The sequence below is a fragment of the Camarhynchus parvulus genome, chromosome 2 (assembly GCF_901933205.1).
Source record: "Camarhynchus parvulus chromosome 2, STF_HiC, whole genome shotgun sequence".
NCBI classification, from domain to species: Eukaryota; Metazoa; Chordata; class Aves; order Passeriformes; family Thraupidae; genus Camarhynchus; species Camarhynchus parvulus.
Window position 1 is genome coordinate 96,346,440 of NC_044572.1, and position 18,195 is coordinate 96,364,634.

Below are 18,195 nucleotides of genomic sequence, written 5' to 3' on the forward strand. Positions count from 1 at the left end.
TTTTTCTTCTAGTATAAAATAGAATAATAACTTGAAAAACTAAATTAATTTTGCATTTTGGAATTTATTGTTTTGAAAAACAGCACAAAAAACTGTATGACACTTCACATTTTCTTGTGAATTTTTATTTGTTTGGGTTTTGCAGGTTGCACAAACTGAGATTTTTCTGTGTCTTTGTTTCTCTTTCCAGACCTCTCATCAGGCCACTTCCTAGCCAGCATATGTTTGAGCATGTGCAAAAGAGACATCGTGTACTTTTTGTGTATGTTGGTGGTGAATCTCCTTTAAAGGTTTGAAGCTTGATTAAATAAAATTACTTCTTTTGGCTATTTAGGGGGTCATTTTAAAAATCTTTCAAAAGACTGAAGTGCATGGTTGTAACAAATTCTTGGGGTTTTTTTACATTTATTAAAATGCTTTTACAATCTTACGCCATGAACATGTTTTCAAATTGCTCACTGAAGATAAGATGTGTGACAACGCTTTTGTTTGACACATACTAAAAGTTTAGAAATTAAAAAAACATTGTTTGTATTTTTCCAGGAAAAATACATTGAGGTTGCTTCAGAACTAATAGTTTATACATACTTTTTTTCTGCCTCAGAAGATGTGCTGCCTGAGGTAAGCTGTTTCCATTCCTACTGCTTCTCCAGAAATGGCATTTTTCTCCTCATCTATGTAATTTTGCTGTTTTGATGGCAGAGAGGTGGCTTTTTACAGTATGTTTTGCTTTGGTAGATATCAAAGTAGTTACACTGAAACATGTAATGTTTGACTCTATGTGGGAAAAGAATACAATCCAAATTCCAGTCTGTCATTGCTTTGTTTGAATTAATATGACTGAACAAGGCCAAAATACTTGTTCAGTCATATTAATAAAATTAATCAGAGGATGAGCAGAACTCAGTGCGGGCCACAGAACTTGCTCAAGAAAGTAGATACTTGGATTTTTAGCCAGTGCAAAACTCTTGTTGCTCCCAACAGTCTTTTCACCAAACACTTTTAAAGCTAATTAGGAGGTTTGTAGTATGAATTACTCCTGGTACCTTAGTTATCAGAAATAAGTGAAGAGGTAAGTTATTTTCATCTTGTACAGTACAGCTGATCAACACATTAATCTGCCCCAGGCATCAGCCAGTCCAGTCCACTGGCTGCAGAATTCTGTTGTGGCTTTTTTTAAGGCTTCTGTGATAAGGAAATTGTTTACAGTTCACCACAAGGGTGGAAAAAAATTATGTTACTGTAGTGAGTCTAACCATTGTTGCTTACTTGTTGTAGCAAAATTAAAAGACTTTTTCATTTATTGTTATCTCAAGTGAGATCTAAGTCTGCCCCATGCTTACTAACATGTGATTTTGAAGTTAGTTGGTTATTAATGGCGTGAGAACTAGCATAATTTAGTTTGTTGTTTTATGGGGGTTTTTTTAGGCAGCTGCAATTTACAACATCATAAGTAGAACTGGCCTCATTATAAATAGTGTATTGTTAGTTCTCCAGAAGCCTTGTATCAAAAGCTACCTTAATTTAATATTGCTATTTGCACTTCAGCTCCAGCTGAGCAAGAAAAGTACTGTTCAGTTGTGCAGTGGAAAGAGTAAAAAAGGCTGGAAGTCTTTGAGGTTCTGTGATCACACTGATGTAAGCAGTGAGCTTTTTTTTCCCACAGAAGGTAATTTCCCACCAGTGTCATTTAAGCTGAAGTAGTGATGATGTTCAATATTCTATGGAGAGAAGCAAAAATGTTCAGAAATTTGTGGTTGTGAGTTGTAATGAGCCTTTGCATTACAGTGTTCACTGTTAGCCTTTGTTTCATCACCTTAGGTAATATTGTTCCAAGCTAAGGCATCTTTCGCAAGCTTTAAGTGTGCACAGATTGATTTGTCCTTCAACGATGTTAAATTACGTTTTGGGCAAGTGGGAGAACAAAGCATCATCTGGGACTACCTTCTTGATTGTTCATATCAGCTATTATATTATAAATTACTGCTTTTTTTCTTAACTTACAAGAAAGTTAATGCAGAATGACAGAAGGCATGTCATTTGGAAATGATGCTATCCTTTACCTTTCCAAAACATCCATAAATCAGATGATCTAGATTACATGATCAAAATTAAGCTTATGATGCTGTTCTTTCTTAACCAGAAATGCTGTTAAAATTTTAGCTTAGAATGCTAGCAAGCTGTAAGAAGTAGATGCAGAATTTTGGCAGTTCACTAAAAACATGAGCTGAGTAAAATTATTTTGAGTTCTAAGAAGAAAGGTTTTACAGCTTGTTTTTAGTATGTTGCTGGCCATCTTAAATACCATGTTTAGCATGGTAACACAGCATTTGTTATTTGTCTAAATTAGGTCTGTTTGCAGCCCTGTGTGCTGAAGCTTTTTTCTTTACATTCCCATCAGTCTGAAGCACAGGAAATAGCCCAGATTTAGTGGCACATGTTACTGGTGGTACTATTTTACTCTGCAAATTGAGTGTCCATTTAGTAGAAGCAGCAGTATGACAGGTATGCTGACAACAGCATAAATTGGGAACTGAGGGCATGATTGATAAAACCCTCAAGTTACAATTTCCTATCTAGCGTCCATGTCCAATCCATAAACTGTTCTTCATGCTACTGCAGGTACCAGTAAAAATCACATTTCTTTTATGCTTTGTGAGATCCACCTCTCAAAAATACATTTATGTTGCATTATTTTTAATATACAGAACCTGATAAATTTATCTTAGTACATGTAGACAGAAAATATTTAGGTATCCTTAGAGATTTTCCCCATGAACTACATTTACATGTTTTCTGATGGGATTTTTTTGCTTAAAAAGCTTTTAATCTTCCATGGATTAATTAAAACCTGACTCTTTCAGTATGTGACGTTGCCTGAATTACCTGCTGTGATGGTCTTCAAAGATGGAACTTACTTTGTTTATGATGGTAAGTAAAAGTGGACATTACCTTAAGACAAGATATTTTAAGCATATATGGAGAAACTGGAGGAGTTGGGATTTTTTGAAGGGTATGTAGGGATGCTTGGAAATTCCCCAGTTTTAGGATAAATAGCAGCTCTTTCATGAAAGAAAAGAGAAAAAAATTACTAGTTCCTCCACAACAAAATGCAAGGAATTTCACATTGCAAGGAATTTTGCATTTTGCAATGCAAGCAATACTGAAGTGGTGATGTTTGCTTTATGTTTTCAGTAAGATGTAGCTTCCAATATTACAGTTTTGCATGCATTAACATACTTAGAAAAGTTACTGCTTCCCTCACTGTACAAATTCATCATATGCATAGACTACTTTACCTGGTTTGTTCAGTGTGTAAGCTGTAGAAAGGCCACCTGAAACTAGTAGTGTTTTATAGCACTGCTATTTCTACAGTGTATATATGCAGTACATAAGGCCAGTACACCTGCCACTGCTGTAAAAGTGTATATCTGTATATATGTATGCACATCCATATAGAAGTATTATATTGTGCTCAGACTGTACCATAAGGCATGTTAGAAGCACATACACATACTCATAGTTACATTGCATAACCTGGGCTTGTAAGCACACCACTTACTTTTAAAAGCATCTCCTCTTGATTCAGAGTGTTTCAAATGCAAGTTTTCACTTTAAGTTGGAAACGTATCACTCAGAAGATCATTCTGCATGTTTAATTTTGTAGGATAAGTAGTATTCTTTGTGACCTTGTAGAATGGATGTACTTGTCTTCCTTTTCAGTTTGTTGCCTCCAGATAAAAATTCACTCTACAGCCTCCCTGATTTGCATTGAATTTTTTTGATCTCTTTTAGCAATTTGGGAGAAGGAAAGCTTGTGAGAGAAACACTTCTTTTGCTTTGTGGCCTGCTTTCTTTTTCCACACCTTGTAAAACAAATGCAAAAACTGTAATAATTCAGGCTTTTAATTTACTTTGTAAAAATTTTACTTTTTCATGATATACCAGAAACATTATTGGAAGTCAAACAAATCATGAAGATGCAATTTGAGACTGAATAAAGTTTTACGTACAACTGTTACGACTGGCAGAAATATGAAGAGCTCTCTATAAGGAAAAAGTTATAGCAAAATGCACTTCAGTGCTCTGACCTTTGTCTGATTTTGTTTTGGGTTTTTTCCTTCTCCATAGTAGGGGAAGTGGATGCAGATCCATGAGATGCATTATGCTTGGAATTGCTTGCTGCTACCTTGCGGCAGATAATTGTTAACCTGAAATTTTTGATACTTAGGTCTATACAATAGGATTTAAGATAAAGTATTTATTGTGCATTTGTTTGCATAAAATGCAGCATATATTATATATGTTCTACTTTTTTACTTGTGGTTTAGATCTATTTGATGGTATGTATTAGAATTTAATTCTTAATAGGTTAACACATCTAGGATCTTAAACTAGCCTTCAGTAGGTTGTCAGTTAGGCATGATTATTTGTTCATTTACATTCACAGTGCTGTTTAATGCATCTGCTTTTTCTTGATCTTTTTGTTTCATTTAAGGACTCTCACAAATACTGCTTTCTGTATTTTTGTATCTCTTGTTTTGTTTGAAACTTGACAAGTTATGTACACACACCTCTTTGAAAGCAGGGTTTGAACCTGTTACTTTCTGCACTGGGTCACAGCTTCTAATATAGTATTGTTTATCCTTGATTTGGAAAATAAAATCATCAAATCAACTTTTCATGCATTTCTATAATATGCTTTTTTGTTCAATGATAGAAAATAGCTTTAGAAGTTTTAAAACTTAAAATGCCCGTAGAAGTGTGATAATTGATGTAACAAGGGTAAAAGGAAAAAGGGAGAAAAATTAGTGGTTGCCTCATTAGTACTGAAATAGTAAATCTGATGGTCCGCCTCTTAAAAAAATGTATGTAATCCTTTTTTTTTAATGTCAGAGTATGAAGATGGTGATTTGTCATCCTGGATAAACAGAGAAAGATTTCAAGGTTACCTTCATGTAGATGGCTTTACTCTGTATGAACTTGGAGATACAGGTGAGATGCTGCTGCTGCTGCTAAACCGTTTGACACTATGTACTAAACAGTAAAAAAAGTCAAAAGTGTACTAAGAACATGTTTTTAAACTTTAGAAATTAGTCAGTATCAGATTAGAGCTGATGGTGGCAGTATTTTGTTGATGTTGGACTGACCTGTGACTAGAGGTTTCACATACAGTCTACACTAGTCCATTCCTCACAACATAAAAGTTACTGTGTCTAATCCTGTGATAATCACAAAAATTAGTAGGACTTTTAATTTAAGACCACCTTACATTTTGTATAAGTTTCATATTTCCTCTTGGAATACATGCAGGGAATTTTAAAACTAGATTTAGAAGTATCAAATATGGATTGTCCAGATATCTTGTATCTAGTGGATTTAGATATCTTTGAAATAGATGTGGCAAGAAAGGGAGAGGAGCATGTGTTGAAGTGGACTTGTCCCAGAAAACTTCAGCTTTCCTTTAGGAAAAGTTCTGCAGGCCAAATGAAAATTTTGTAGCCAGGTGACCTCTGGAAAAGGCACACGACTTGTACTGCTCTTAAGGTTTATACACATTGAGGTACCAGTGGAAATACTCTTAAGTGTTGATTTTTCTAGGCCAGGACATCCTATCATCTATATTCCATTTCAAAATACTTAGATTCAATCAACACTGAGTTCTTTCAGGTTTTAAAGAATATGAAACATCTATGTTCTTACATGTTTATAAAGCTAATATTGTTACAACTACATTTTGAATGGTTATTTACAGAACTGCTGTTGTGAGTTGTTTAAATATAAGTTATTTCTTCCTGTTACATTTTTGACTAACAATTCCTCAAATAACCAACAAAAACCAAAACTTTATTAATACACTGGAGAAGCCATTATTTACTTTAAAGAGCTTTATGTATTAACACATAGTACCTGGAATTTATTTACATCATCTTTTATAGTCTAAAAGGTCGTTAGTTGTCTACTGGTGTATTTATTAAGCATCATCTTAGGGTGGAAAGAAATGGGGAAAAAGTGAGAATTGATGTATGGAATAAGTGAAATGGGGAGAAGCTAATGCTTTTTCACAAGGAAGTATGGGAATGAATCATAAGTCTTGCCTTTAAAACCCTTCAGTATTACTTGAACAAGAGTGACTTTTTATTTTTGAGGGGAATGCTTCCTGTGGCATGATGATAGGTAGGAACTGAGCAATTGATTATATTGATGGGGAGGGTTTTGAGTGAATTGTGTCATCTGGAGAGAACTGAAAAATCAGCCGTCTGGAGCCTTGAGTTAATCTGATGACTGACTGCACTGTTAACAGTCTTCGTTCCTAACTGCAAGGGCTTGATCTGGAGAAATTTTGACCAGCTTTTTAAATATACTTTTATGTGATTGACCATAGCACTCTTTGGGATTGGAGTTTTTTTTTTTAATCAGAAAAACTTCACAAAGTAAATCTTGAAGAGATCAGTATATTCTGGTGTTGACATTTAAGCTCCTCTGACAGAGGTCTGTGAACTAAATTCTGTTTCTGATATCTTGAATTCTGGGCTCTGCCAGTAAATTTTCAAATTTTTTTTTCTAATGCTCACAACAGTATGAAAAATAATTGTTATTAAATCCATACAATAGTGATTTAATCACTTATAATCAGTTTTTAATGGCTGCTATATAATACATGTCTCCGTAGCCTCATATTTAGGTATATGTAAATATGCAGCTTGAGTAGGAAATTAATTTTTATCTGCATTTTCTCCCTTTTGACTTCTTTCTATAGATAGGCTTTTCATGCAATGCTAGTGGTGTGGCATTGAGCTCCATTTTAATTTATTTTCAGTAGATTTAACACCACAGCTTGGTCAGCTTGAAGAGGCTCTTTGGCTCTGAGGCTTTTTTATACTTAAACATTAATTCCTGTCCCTGGAGAGTACCTGATCTTCTAAGTTGACATATTTCCTATTGGAGAATGTGTATTTCTTTTTAAATGGTTTCAAGAATTTTATTCCTTATTTTAGGAAAACTTGTGGCTATTGCAGTCATTGATGATAAAAACTCTTCAGTGGAACATACCAGGTACAGAATTGAGTATTGGTGACACTATGGGAGAAATGTGCTGGTATGACATAGGGAAGTTTGGAAGTTGCTTAAATATTGAGAAATACAGGTTAAATGAGTGGGTTTGACTCGTAAATGTTCTGACTTCCTGTACTAACTTTACTTAATTTGTGGCTTGGTTGAAGCGCATGTGAGTTCACTGAGATGGTGGGAGTTCCTGTATCACCCTTCTGCCATTTGTTAATGGGATCACAGGAGCAAATGGTGATCTCATAGCTTTTAAAAGCTATTGTGTCACCTTTTAAACAAAGACAAAAGTGCTTGAGTTCAGATGACTTTGAGATGAACTCAGTGAGTTTAAACAAATGACTGTACTTCAGTTCACTCACATTGAAAATTAAGCTGGTGATGCTTATATATTAGTTGTCTATGGAATTTAAACAAGGCATGTTTTTGCTGGAGTTGGAGTTTGCCAAAGAGACTGAGAGGAACAAGACCTTCCCTCGTCCCATTCTGGGTGCATATACAGACTAAAAATACTCTGTTCAAGTACTGTGTATGCTATTTTCAACCTTTAGGAACTAAGCAAGATGAACAAGGTGTTTTTTGATAGTCCTTGTTTCTGATGAGGTATGAATTGCTGCTTACTGGGGAAATCTCAATGTTTATTGTTTGTATTTAGAAAGAGTTTATCCTGGATATCCATGCCAATTTTTTTCCTTTCAGATTAAAGTCTATTATTCAGGAAGTTGCCAGAGATTATCGGGATCACTTTCACAGGTAGACACACATGGGACTCTGATGTTTTAATTCTTCTTCTGCATTAATCTTTCTAAGACAGCAGTCACTTTTTTTCCTAGGTGAAAAACGTTACAGTGTGTGCTTTTATATTTTTATACTGATATTTAAACCATTTCATTAACTGAATGTGTTTCATAATGCTGTGTTCTAGATCATCACTTTTTTTGAATTACATTTCTGAGTGTGTGCTTTCATTTTCAGTTATAGGAAAAATATTAATGGAGAACTTATGCTGAAACCCACTATTGCGTTTTTCATCATTTTATTTTTAACTGCTTCTCTTTCAGGGATTTCCAGTTTGGCCATATGGATGGAAATGATTACATTAATAGTTTACTAATGGAGTAAGTAAATCCTTACTTGAATATTCTTTCTTCGGTTATATGTGTTACCAAATGTATTTAATTGATAATAATCTTACAGAAAGTTCTTGGCTTTCATGACTTAAAAAAAACCCACTGTCATCAGAATTCAGCCTGTACTGTAGTATCAATTAATTGTTAAATTAAATGGTATCAATAGATAATTTAACGTTAGATGTTTGGCTTACATAATGCTGATTGACAAAGCTTATCTTTTAGATCTGCTTTGTTAAATTACTGTTAGAGTTGAGAGGCTTTCATTCTTGATGTATTTTTATGACATGCATAGAAATGCACTTCAGCAGAGAAGCATAGAATGCATGGAAGATGCTGTCTGCACTTGATATGTACATGGTATATTTTGAAGTATGTTAGTGGTTTAACAAGATGCTTGACAGTTGCCCTTACTAGGATCCTTTTCTAAAAAATGCATAATTAGAGAGTTGAGTTGCTTGGCATTTGTGGTTCACTACTTCTTCTCCTCTGGCCTTTGGAGGTCTGAAAGAAACAAAAACCAGTATTACAATTCTGTAAGTTTTCCAAATCCATTTCTCAGGGATCAAAACATTAATTAAGCATGTGTTCATGATCCCTAAAGATTCTAGGAGCTTCATATGGACTCAAAAGCACAAGGTCTGTATTTCTGTAGAATGTCTGTAGACTAACACTTGATTTAAAAACAGTTCTCTCCATTAAGATTATGTGATTTGATTGAGGCAGTGCTTTATAATTGCCAAAAGTGAGACCTCCCTCACTTGCTTAATTGCTTCTCCTGTGCAGGCTCTTATGCCTGTCTGCTGAGCTCTTCCATCCTGTTTATCTGTCAGAAAAGTGTCTGGTTTTTTGTCTGAGTGAGTAGGGAAGTTATTTTGCTGATTCAACAATGTTTTTCCCTTCTCCTCTGCTGAGTACCAGCACGGATGTGCAGAGAAGTAGGGGAGGGAGATGAGATACCTGGGAGGAAGAAATTAAGGGAAAAAAGACAGAACTGCCACTTGGAGTGGTAGTGATTTAGTGGCAAGGTCTGTTCAGCTCGTTTGTTTCACTGAATCTGCAAAATACCTGATTATATTATTTGTAGTATATGGAAAGTTCTGGTTTAAGTACTCACCGGCTTTTGATTATTTTCTAAACCCAGTGTGTACTTTTCAAGTATGAGTAGGAATTTGCAAAAGAATGCAGCAAATTATGTTCAAAGAAGTGGCTCGTCATGTGGCTACGTGAATAATTCGAGTTAAAAAAAAAAAGTACTGCAACTGCTTCAGTTTCTCACCAGGTGGCAGTAAGTAGAAAGAGAAAAAATCTGAATAATGAGAAATGTATCACAAAACACTTTTTACTGTGCTAGATGCACATAGGAACAAATTCTGTTTTCTTTACAAAGGAAAAAATATTCTATGATTTCTGGGGATAGAATAAGACCCATCATAATAATAATAATGTTTGTGCATTATAAGAATAATGCACAAAAGAAGAAATCAGAATATTATGTATTTTAATTAAAATACATAATTTTACTTTAAAATGCTTTTCAGTATTTTGCTGAAAGCAAAAATACAGCTTTTTATAAGCTAAGGTGTATAATATCACTGTCAGTTATAGGTGTGTGTAGAACTCTGCTCTTGAAAGTAACACATTAAATGTGCTTTTGTAAACTTTTGTATAGCATAAAGAATGTGTACATGGAGGTTACCTTTCAGCTGCTCTACAACCAACTGCAAGAACATCAGTTACCAGACTGTTAAATGCAACAGAAACACTGCATCTAATTAATAAAACTTGTTCTGTTTTGCTGGAAGGACATATTTTGGCAGGAATTGGGAACTTGTTACCAGATGCTTGCAGAAACAGTGACTTGATTTGAGTGCCTTCTACTTAGGTTTCTTCTTTGTCCCTAGTAAGAAGAGAATAAAAATTTCAAGGGGAAATATTGTATTTATTGACTCTTACGTTGCAGGTTGCCTTGGTGTACAAAGTTGTGTTATTTGGTTGTTTTTTCTAAAGTTCCATTTAAAGGATGGAATTATTTTGCTATCCTTGTAATTGATTGCCCTTCAGCTTCAGTACTGGGAAGAGAGTCTGCACCTAAAATCTTTAAGTATTCAACTTTCTAGAAGTTCAGAAAATTGGCATATATTATTAAACTTTTTCACTTTTAGGTTTGCATTTGAATTTAAATGAAAACCGAAAGCCCCACCTAAAATGTGAGGGAAAATTTAGGATCATTTCAGTGACTCCAAAGAAAAATGGGCATCTTGAGTAAATAACCAGTATTTTCATTAAATAATTTACTATGAATTGATAGCCACAGATAAGACTGAAATCATCATCAGTTTTACATGTATTACAAATGTAAATGGATAGGGCACATTAGACAAAGGTGAAAACTTAGAAAAACATGGTTTGCATTGCTTCTGCTGTGAAAGAAGTACTTGAATTCATTACTGGCAGAATTATAGAAAATTGATAAAGAATACAGGAGATCTTAAACTTGTTTAATATATTTAAATATTTCTTTTCGATCAGTGTACTTTTGCAGTATTAAAATTTCTTACCCTGATCTTATTTTGAATTTAGTACTATAGCAAGCAGAAGATTAAACTGGTTTGTGTCTAGAGATAAATGTTTTTTCTTTCCACTTACGATGTATGTGCACATGCACATGAAGGTTAACTGCTGAGTAATAATTCTTTAAAAACTCTGTTCCTCATAAACCATATCTAAAAGAGCTGTAGAAGAGCTATGCTTGGCATGGTTTGTTCTTTTGACTTGACCAGCAGATGTTGATTGGTAAAGGTGATCAGTTAGACAATGGTTGTATGGGATTAAATTTTTGAGTTACCCTTCTGCCTTTGTGAACTTAAATACTTAATGCATTTCATATACAAGGCTGCAATTTGTGATCTCTTGCTATTTGGAAAGTCATAAGGTACCTGATTTGCAGTTGCTTGGGATATGTAAAATGCTGTAAGCTTCAATAGTGTCACTGACACAGATGTGACTGAAAACAATATTAATGAGAAATGTGCCCATACCATTCATGTTCATACCATACCATGCCATACCTTTTCTCTTGCTTTCTTGTTTTTAAAGAATTACTATGAAGAGCACATATGAAGATTAATAGATTCCCTTTTGAAATGATGTAGGGATTATTTGAGTTGGAATATTTTATATGGTAGTTCTTTAAAAAGATAAACTGTCTGTTTTATGTTTTCAGTGACTTGACAATCCCTACTATTGTTGTATTGAATACCTCCAATCAGCAATATTTTCTACCAGATAGGCACATTGAGAGCACAGAAGACATGGTTCAATTTATTAACAATATCCTGGATGGTACAGCTGAAGTAAGTCTTCATAGTGGCTTGGAATATATTGGTTAGTGTTTATTTCCTTAGATGCTAAAGTAAGGAAAAAAATTTGTTACTCTGATAGATATGTGTGTGTTTAATATTCCTGTCCTGTCTTACTGTCTTGGGTGCTGTCACTGAATATGGGATTGTAAATTCTGGAGTCATGCTGTTTCATGTTGTACAAAGCTTTCTTTTGTTTATAGCATAATGGTAGACAGCTTTTTTTGATATTCCTTTTACTGGTGCAGTTGTAAACGGAGAGATTTTTATTCATCTCCTGATTTGCATTAAATGCATTTGTTTAAAATATTGAATGATAGTGCATAATTGAACTGCACCCTTTCTTTTGGGTGGGAAATCAATAAATCAAATAGCTGGAGGAATTACAACTTCAGAGTCAAAAAACCAGTATTATACTTGCTTTGAATGTTAGAAATGGACACAAGCTTACTCCTCTCTGCTCTAAAACTAAAAAAGGGCTGTCTTTTGTTAAAACAGCAAAGTTAATTGGAATTGATGACTTGGATATTTTTTGAATATTTATTCCCTCAGTGTACTGTAAGTTGAGCAGAAAGCTATGTTGTGTGGATGAGGAAAGAGGTCATGGAGCAGAACTTTCATTTGTGCTTCTGGGGAAGGAAGGCTTTGCCACGAAGGGAGCTGATAGCTAATAATTTGGCTGCCTCCTGGGAGAAGCCTGTTTTTGGTTTAAGCTCCAATTGACTGTATATTGAGGGCTTCCTGTGTTAGCTGAATCCCACTTTATGTCTGTAGTTTTAGGTCATTGGCTGGTAATGGCAAATAATGCTGAAGATATTTGTCATATGGGGTTTATTTTGGTTTATTTAATCTGCCTGCTTGATGTAGAGCATGATATAGGTGGATTTATGTGCTGTTCAGGACTTTACTGGCCATGTTTTCCATTGCAGTGTGAGGGATATTGCTATAACTTGGTGGTTCTTTGTTCTTGAGTTCTCACTTTTTAAATGGTTTTTAAGTGCATTGAGTTATCAACATCAATTAGACTCTTAGTTGTATGTCTCTTTCTGGTTGAAACAACAAATGTAATTGGTTTCTGTCTGTTTTTTTACTTGGAGAAGAATCATTTGTGATACCTTGTGTTTGTTGCTGTAGTGTCAGGTCTTTCTATCTTTTGTTTGCAGTATCTCAGCTACAGTGATTAAAGGTCAGTCTAAATTCACATCTCTGTACAATATAAAAATACAGGATATGACTTCATTTAAGCTGTCTATATTTAAGGTATCTCTAGACCTAAAATTGCGCTACTTTGGCTGCATTCTCTGCCCAAGAAATTGTGCAGCTCTTGAGGAATGAGAGTCTTCAAAATATGCTGGTAAACAACTAATTAGGATTTTCTGAACCACAGAGAAGTTTCTGAGAAGTCTGGCTTTCCCCTTTCTCTTCCTTGGGATTATACACCTGGATGATACTGTTATTCTGTAAGACTCTATAGGTAAATTTGTGCGAGTCATCTTTGGACTTCTTTTGCTGTTTGAGGGGTTTTTGGTCAGATCATGTGCTGATGAGTTGACTTCCAAATATGAGTTTCTCTGGCTACTCAAGGAAGGTGAAAGCTGGTCCTGTTCAGCAGATAGACTGTCTTTTGGTTCATGTAGTTATTTTGAACACTGCTGAATTAGGGGGCAGTGTAGGTACAGCCTGTCATTGCTTGACACAGGTTTTATTTATTACACGTTCATATCTTCTCTTTGCTTACTTCTTAGATGGTTCTACCTGTGCTGTCATAATCCATAAGTGGGTGTTCAACAGCTTCAGGAGAGTTCAGAAGAACTCTGCAGTTTTACCATTGTTACATGGGGACAGTTGCTAGTTTTAGTGTTTCTTTATTGTAGGAGAGAGACTGTCAGCCCATTGTCTAAGTTGACACTGATTGTTTAAAACAATTGTGAGAGACCTTTTCATGAGACTGCTGAATAATCTTTGTCCAGGCTTGGCAAGTGGGAGTGTCTGGGCATCGTGAGATGTAAGAATAATTACTTTTCATTTCCTTCTAAAGGGATTTAAGATTGCAAGGTCTGAAGAATGAACTTTTGGAATCATAACTGAAAAGTGTCAGCAGTTTTGACATGGTTCCATTTGAAATTTCAGGCACAGGGTGGTGATGGACTTCTGCAACGAATCAAGAGAATAATCTATGATGCCAAGTCTACTATAGTGGTAAGTTTTATTTTTCATTGAATTAGATGGTGCCCTTGTCAATCAGGATACAAATACTTTCAGAGGAAGTATTTAAAAATATTTTTATATGAGTTGTTTTATATTTTAATATTAATATATATTAATATAATATATTAATATAATATATATATATTTAATATAATATATAAAATAATATATATTGTGTATATACTATAGGTATATGTATAGGTTTAAGCCAAGTGAAATTCTTGATTAAAGTTTTTAATAATATGTGTGATAAATATTCAACATATCTCAGTTTGTTCATTTTTCACTGCTTTTCTGTATGCCTGACATGTATTTTAAGGGATAGAAAAGAGAATTCAAGGTCATTTCCTTGACCCTTTTGGCATCCTTACCTGAAACTGGGTACCACTTCATTGTTCTGAGAAATGTTAGATTTTTGTTTAATTACTTAGAGCATAAGGGGATTAAATACTACTCTTTGGGTAGTTTTAAAGCAAACATTTTTACTATCTTTCCCCTAAGTTAATTATGCTTAACAAAATTTTGTTGGGAAGATATACACAAATCCATTTCTTTTCTTGTCCTACACAAGCAAATAAACCTATGTTGTGAATTTAAGTTGAAAGTCACTTGCTTTTAAATGAGTGTCTTCCAAACTTCTGTGAAAGTAGTGTTTAGCCACCAGTTTCTGAAACCATTGGTTCTTCTTCCTGTGCCATTAAGCTACTCCTCAACGGGAAGCTCTCTAGAATTTGTCTGCAGACTAATTTTTGACAATGAGGCACAAGTAAGAGGTGAAACTTTTTTCTTCAAAGTGGATTTTAATGCTCTTAGAACAATTGTTTCTAAAACTTCAAAGAATGCATAGGATATGCAGTTGGCATGTAAACATTAACTAACCCAGTGCAATATTGTAATACTGAACTTGTGTCATTTTTTATGAACTTATAGTAGAAATTGCTGAAGGTGAGGTCTCCTTGCCATTTTTGCAGAAGAAAGCAAACAGATGAACCTTATTTCTGTTGCTTTGTGGGTTTTTTTATAATAAAACCCAAACCAAACAAGCAGAAAAATCAAAATAATGCATGCATTAGGACGAGAGGACAGAGTCTTGAGTTGTGCCAGGGAAGGTTTAGGTTGGACATTAGAAAGAGGTTGTTAACAGAAAGGGTGATTGGGCATTGGAATGGGCTGCCTAGGGATGTGATGGGGTTCACCATCCCTGGAGATGTTTAATAAAAGACTGGATGTGGCACTTAGTGCTGTGCTCTTGTCATAGGTTGGACTTGATGATCTGAAAGGTCTTTTCCAACCTAGTTGATTCCACGATCCCTCTAAATAACACTGATTTTCATTTTGGATGTTTTTTGAATAAATACACAGAGTGATAAGAGAAGTAATGCAGTAACTTTCTATATTCATTGAAAGTGGTTTTTACTTTCTATTTCAACAGTCTGTGTTCAAGAGTTCACCACTGCTGGGATGCTTTCTCTTTGGGTTACCCCTGGGGGTCATCAGCATCATGTGTTATGGAATCTGCACAGCTGATACAGAGGGAGAGGTATTTGAGCATGAGGGAGCCAAAAAAGAAAGTGGTGATCGAGAGCTCACAGATGAAGGCAGTGAGGAAGAACAAGAGGAGGAAAAGAATGGAAAATACACAGAACTTTCAGATGGAGAGCTTAAACAGAAAGACATTATGGAAAAGAAAAAAGACTAACTTGTTTAGCAAGAGAATTCTCTAGAATTTCCAAATAGACTTATTTATTGGCAGTTGTCATTTATTGGTTGTCTTCATGAAAGAGGATCATTTTATCTGCATAATGGTAGTTTTGATTTGCATGTATTCACATTTTCTCAGAAATTGACAGAAAAAAAATGGATGTTCTCTTAATTGTCATTAGTAGATTAACAAAGAGCCATTTAAAGTGAAGAAATTTTCAGGTACAGTTCTATACCATTTTTGTAACAGTTTTGAATTGTTCATTTCCAGAACAGAGATAATGTTACTTAACCTTACTATATGTGATGAACTGCTACTAATATAGCCCAGCTATGCACTGATTCATATAAAATTAAAGCTGAAAACAAGGAAAAGTTAAGAAAGCTGTAAAGTGTTTTAGAGCCTGATAGCTGAAGACAACTTAAAAGTATCCTAAGATGTGACATGTGCTACGTGTCGCACATTAGTATGGGAAAAGAAAAACAAAACCAAAACAACAAACTTTTCTATTTCCTCAAATTAAATGTAAATTTTTGGGAATTGGAGGACCGTTCTACCATAGCAGTCAAGAATGTTTACTAGATACAGAATATGGGAATTATATGCTGTTTATTAGTGCTTTAGCAGCTAAAAATATTGGAAAATTATGTTAAGAACATGATTGCCTGGTAATTACTTTCTGTGAGTGCTTGCACACTTAGAGTGCAAAAGATCTGTAAGATTTCTGAATCCACAACACAGCTTGATAAAGGAAGACATCAATATGAACACCTTCTGACTATTTGTATAATTCTCTAATGACAAGCTTTTTGAATGGTGTTTATTTATTTTACAGTGTATACTTGAGATTGTTATATATCTTTGAGATAGGTAGTTTTGTTTGAGACTGTTACCTACTCTGTTGGAGGGAGTTAATGAAGCTTAATATTAACATTGATAAAAATTGATCAGTATAAAGCATGTTTGTTACTTGTTTCATCATAAAAGCCACTTTTAATACAAATCTGTGACTGCAAAAAGGACTAATTTGTGTCCAGGGCTAAAACTTTCCAGTCATAAGCTATAAAGCAGCCTTTGGCATCAAGGTCATGAAAAGTACCACAAAAACAAAACTTATATTACTCCACCTCAAACTATTCATGATGGGTTTTTAAATTTTATTTCTCTTTTTTTTTAAGGGCATATTACTGTATCATACAAAATATTATGTCCTCCTTATAAGGCAGCTTGATCTCATAAGAAATTCCTATTTAGTGCTACAGCACTAAATTAAGGAATTTTAAATAGTAACCACGAATAAGCTTAAATAGACAAGTTCTATGTTTGAGTAAATTTGATGATGCTGTAGAATTATAACCAGGGAAAATGTATTGCATTCTTTTTTCCTGTAGGAAAGAAACTTGTTTCTTCTGTTCAAGTAGCTTGGTAACAGCTGGCTTCAGGTTGCCATGCAGAGTACCTTAAATAGATCTCTGACTCGAAAGATTTTGGTTATCAAACAGTATAAACAACATGTAAAGAGATTAGGAATTTTTTCTTAAAAATTCCCTGTCTGATTATGAATACAAACCTTTTCCTTTTTGAAGGAAAGATTATAAGTGTGGTCTTAGAACTCTGAGTAGCAGGTATCTGATACGGTTTTTTCCCATTTTTTTGTTTTCTCTGTTTTCTTTATATGAATTGCCTTTTTTCATTTTTCTCATTATAGCCAGTTGTACATAGTGACTTGAGTTTTCTTACTATTGTTGAGGTTTTATTTTTTTGGTAGAACCTTTAGGAGGTGTAGGTTTATCATATACATGAGGAATAGGTGCTTAAAAATGTGTTTAGAAAGGGGTATTTTTTTTAACGGCATTGAGCTCCTGAGCAGTTTATTGAAAAATATTTTTAAAATCACTTAATGAAAAACTTGTAAATTTCTTTGGACTTCTGCACAACTCAGTGCTGATTAGTCAAAATGTAGGACTATTAAGGCAGTAGTATGTTTTCTTTGTCTCTTAAGATTTCAGTACGGATCAGTTGCATATTTAATGTTGGCTCAGGCTGGAAACCTGCAGCATTTGACTTAATAAAAAAACCTGAAGCGGTCACTGGAACTGTACTGTTCCTACTCTGGAGTGTAATGAAAAGAAGAAAAAATGCCTGAGTTCTGCTGCACTGCTAAGAACTGTTTCAACGTGGAGCCTTCTTTTTTTGTAGTTATTTTTGTTTATGTTTATAGTCAGTAGTAGCCAGTTGACTAGCTGGGAAGTATTCTGAGATGTGGACCTGAATAATGATAAATACTGTGGTAGAAATGGATCACACTGGGATCTGTTCAAACTGTAGCACTTAATAGCTGGAGTTAGGAGGAAAGCCTGTGTGTCAGTCACTTCTGAACTCTAATATCTATCAGATGTGTGCTGAACTGTTGAAAATTAGACTTGAAATGTACTGCTGTTTTCATCAAATCCTTCCCCCAGCTACACTGAACAAGTCATGGGGAGAAAGAAAGGGAGACAGGTCATATACTGGGTGTCAGAAGTGATGTGAAATTAAGGTGTTTGCTGTGGTCACTCAAGTAATCTAGAATGCTGTCTGAGGAGGGGCATTTTATTTCTTTTCTTCAGTCTCTAGAGGTTTCTTAAAGCAACTTCACTGTAATAACTTCGGATTCATAAAATTATGCTGCTTTTTTAAGTCAAGTGTAAGCCTTTTGTTTTTCTGTAATAAAAAGGATTTTAAAGAG

The 18,195-nt window shown here is 34.5% G+C and overlaps 1 protein-coding gene across 1 annotated transcript in view; it reads left to right on the forward strand.

Moving 5' to 3' along the window:
- The window catches only part of TMX3 (thioredoxin related transmembrane protein 3), a 29,185-nt gene extending 10,990 nt beyond the window's left edge, over positions 1–18,195 (forward strand). Inside the window, exons 7-16 of the mRNA XM_030971288.1 lie at positions 191–290; positions 544–621; positions 2,865–2,931; positions 4,897–4,995; positions 6,999–7,056; positions 7,765–7,818; positions 8,127–8,183; positions 11,422–11,551; positions 13,688–13,756; positions 15,198–18,195. Of these exons, the coding sequence (XP_030827148.1) occupies positions 191–290; positions 544–621; positions 2,865–2,931; positions 4,897–4,995; positions 6,999–7,056; positions 7,765–7,818; positions 8,127–8,183; positions 11,422–11,551; positions 13,688–13,756; positions 15,198–15,464 (979 nt within the window). The 3' untranslated portion in view covers positions 15,465–18,195. The remainder of the gene's footprint in view (positions 1–190; positions 291–543; positions 622–2,864; positions 2,932–4,896; positions 4,996–6,998; positions 7,057–7,764; positions 7,819–8,126; positions 8,184–11,421; positions 11,552–13,687; positions 13,757–15,197) is intronic.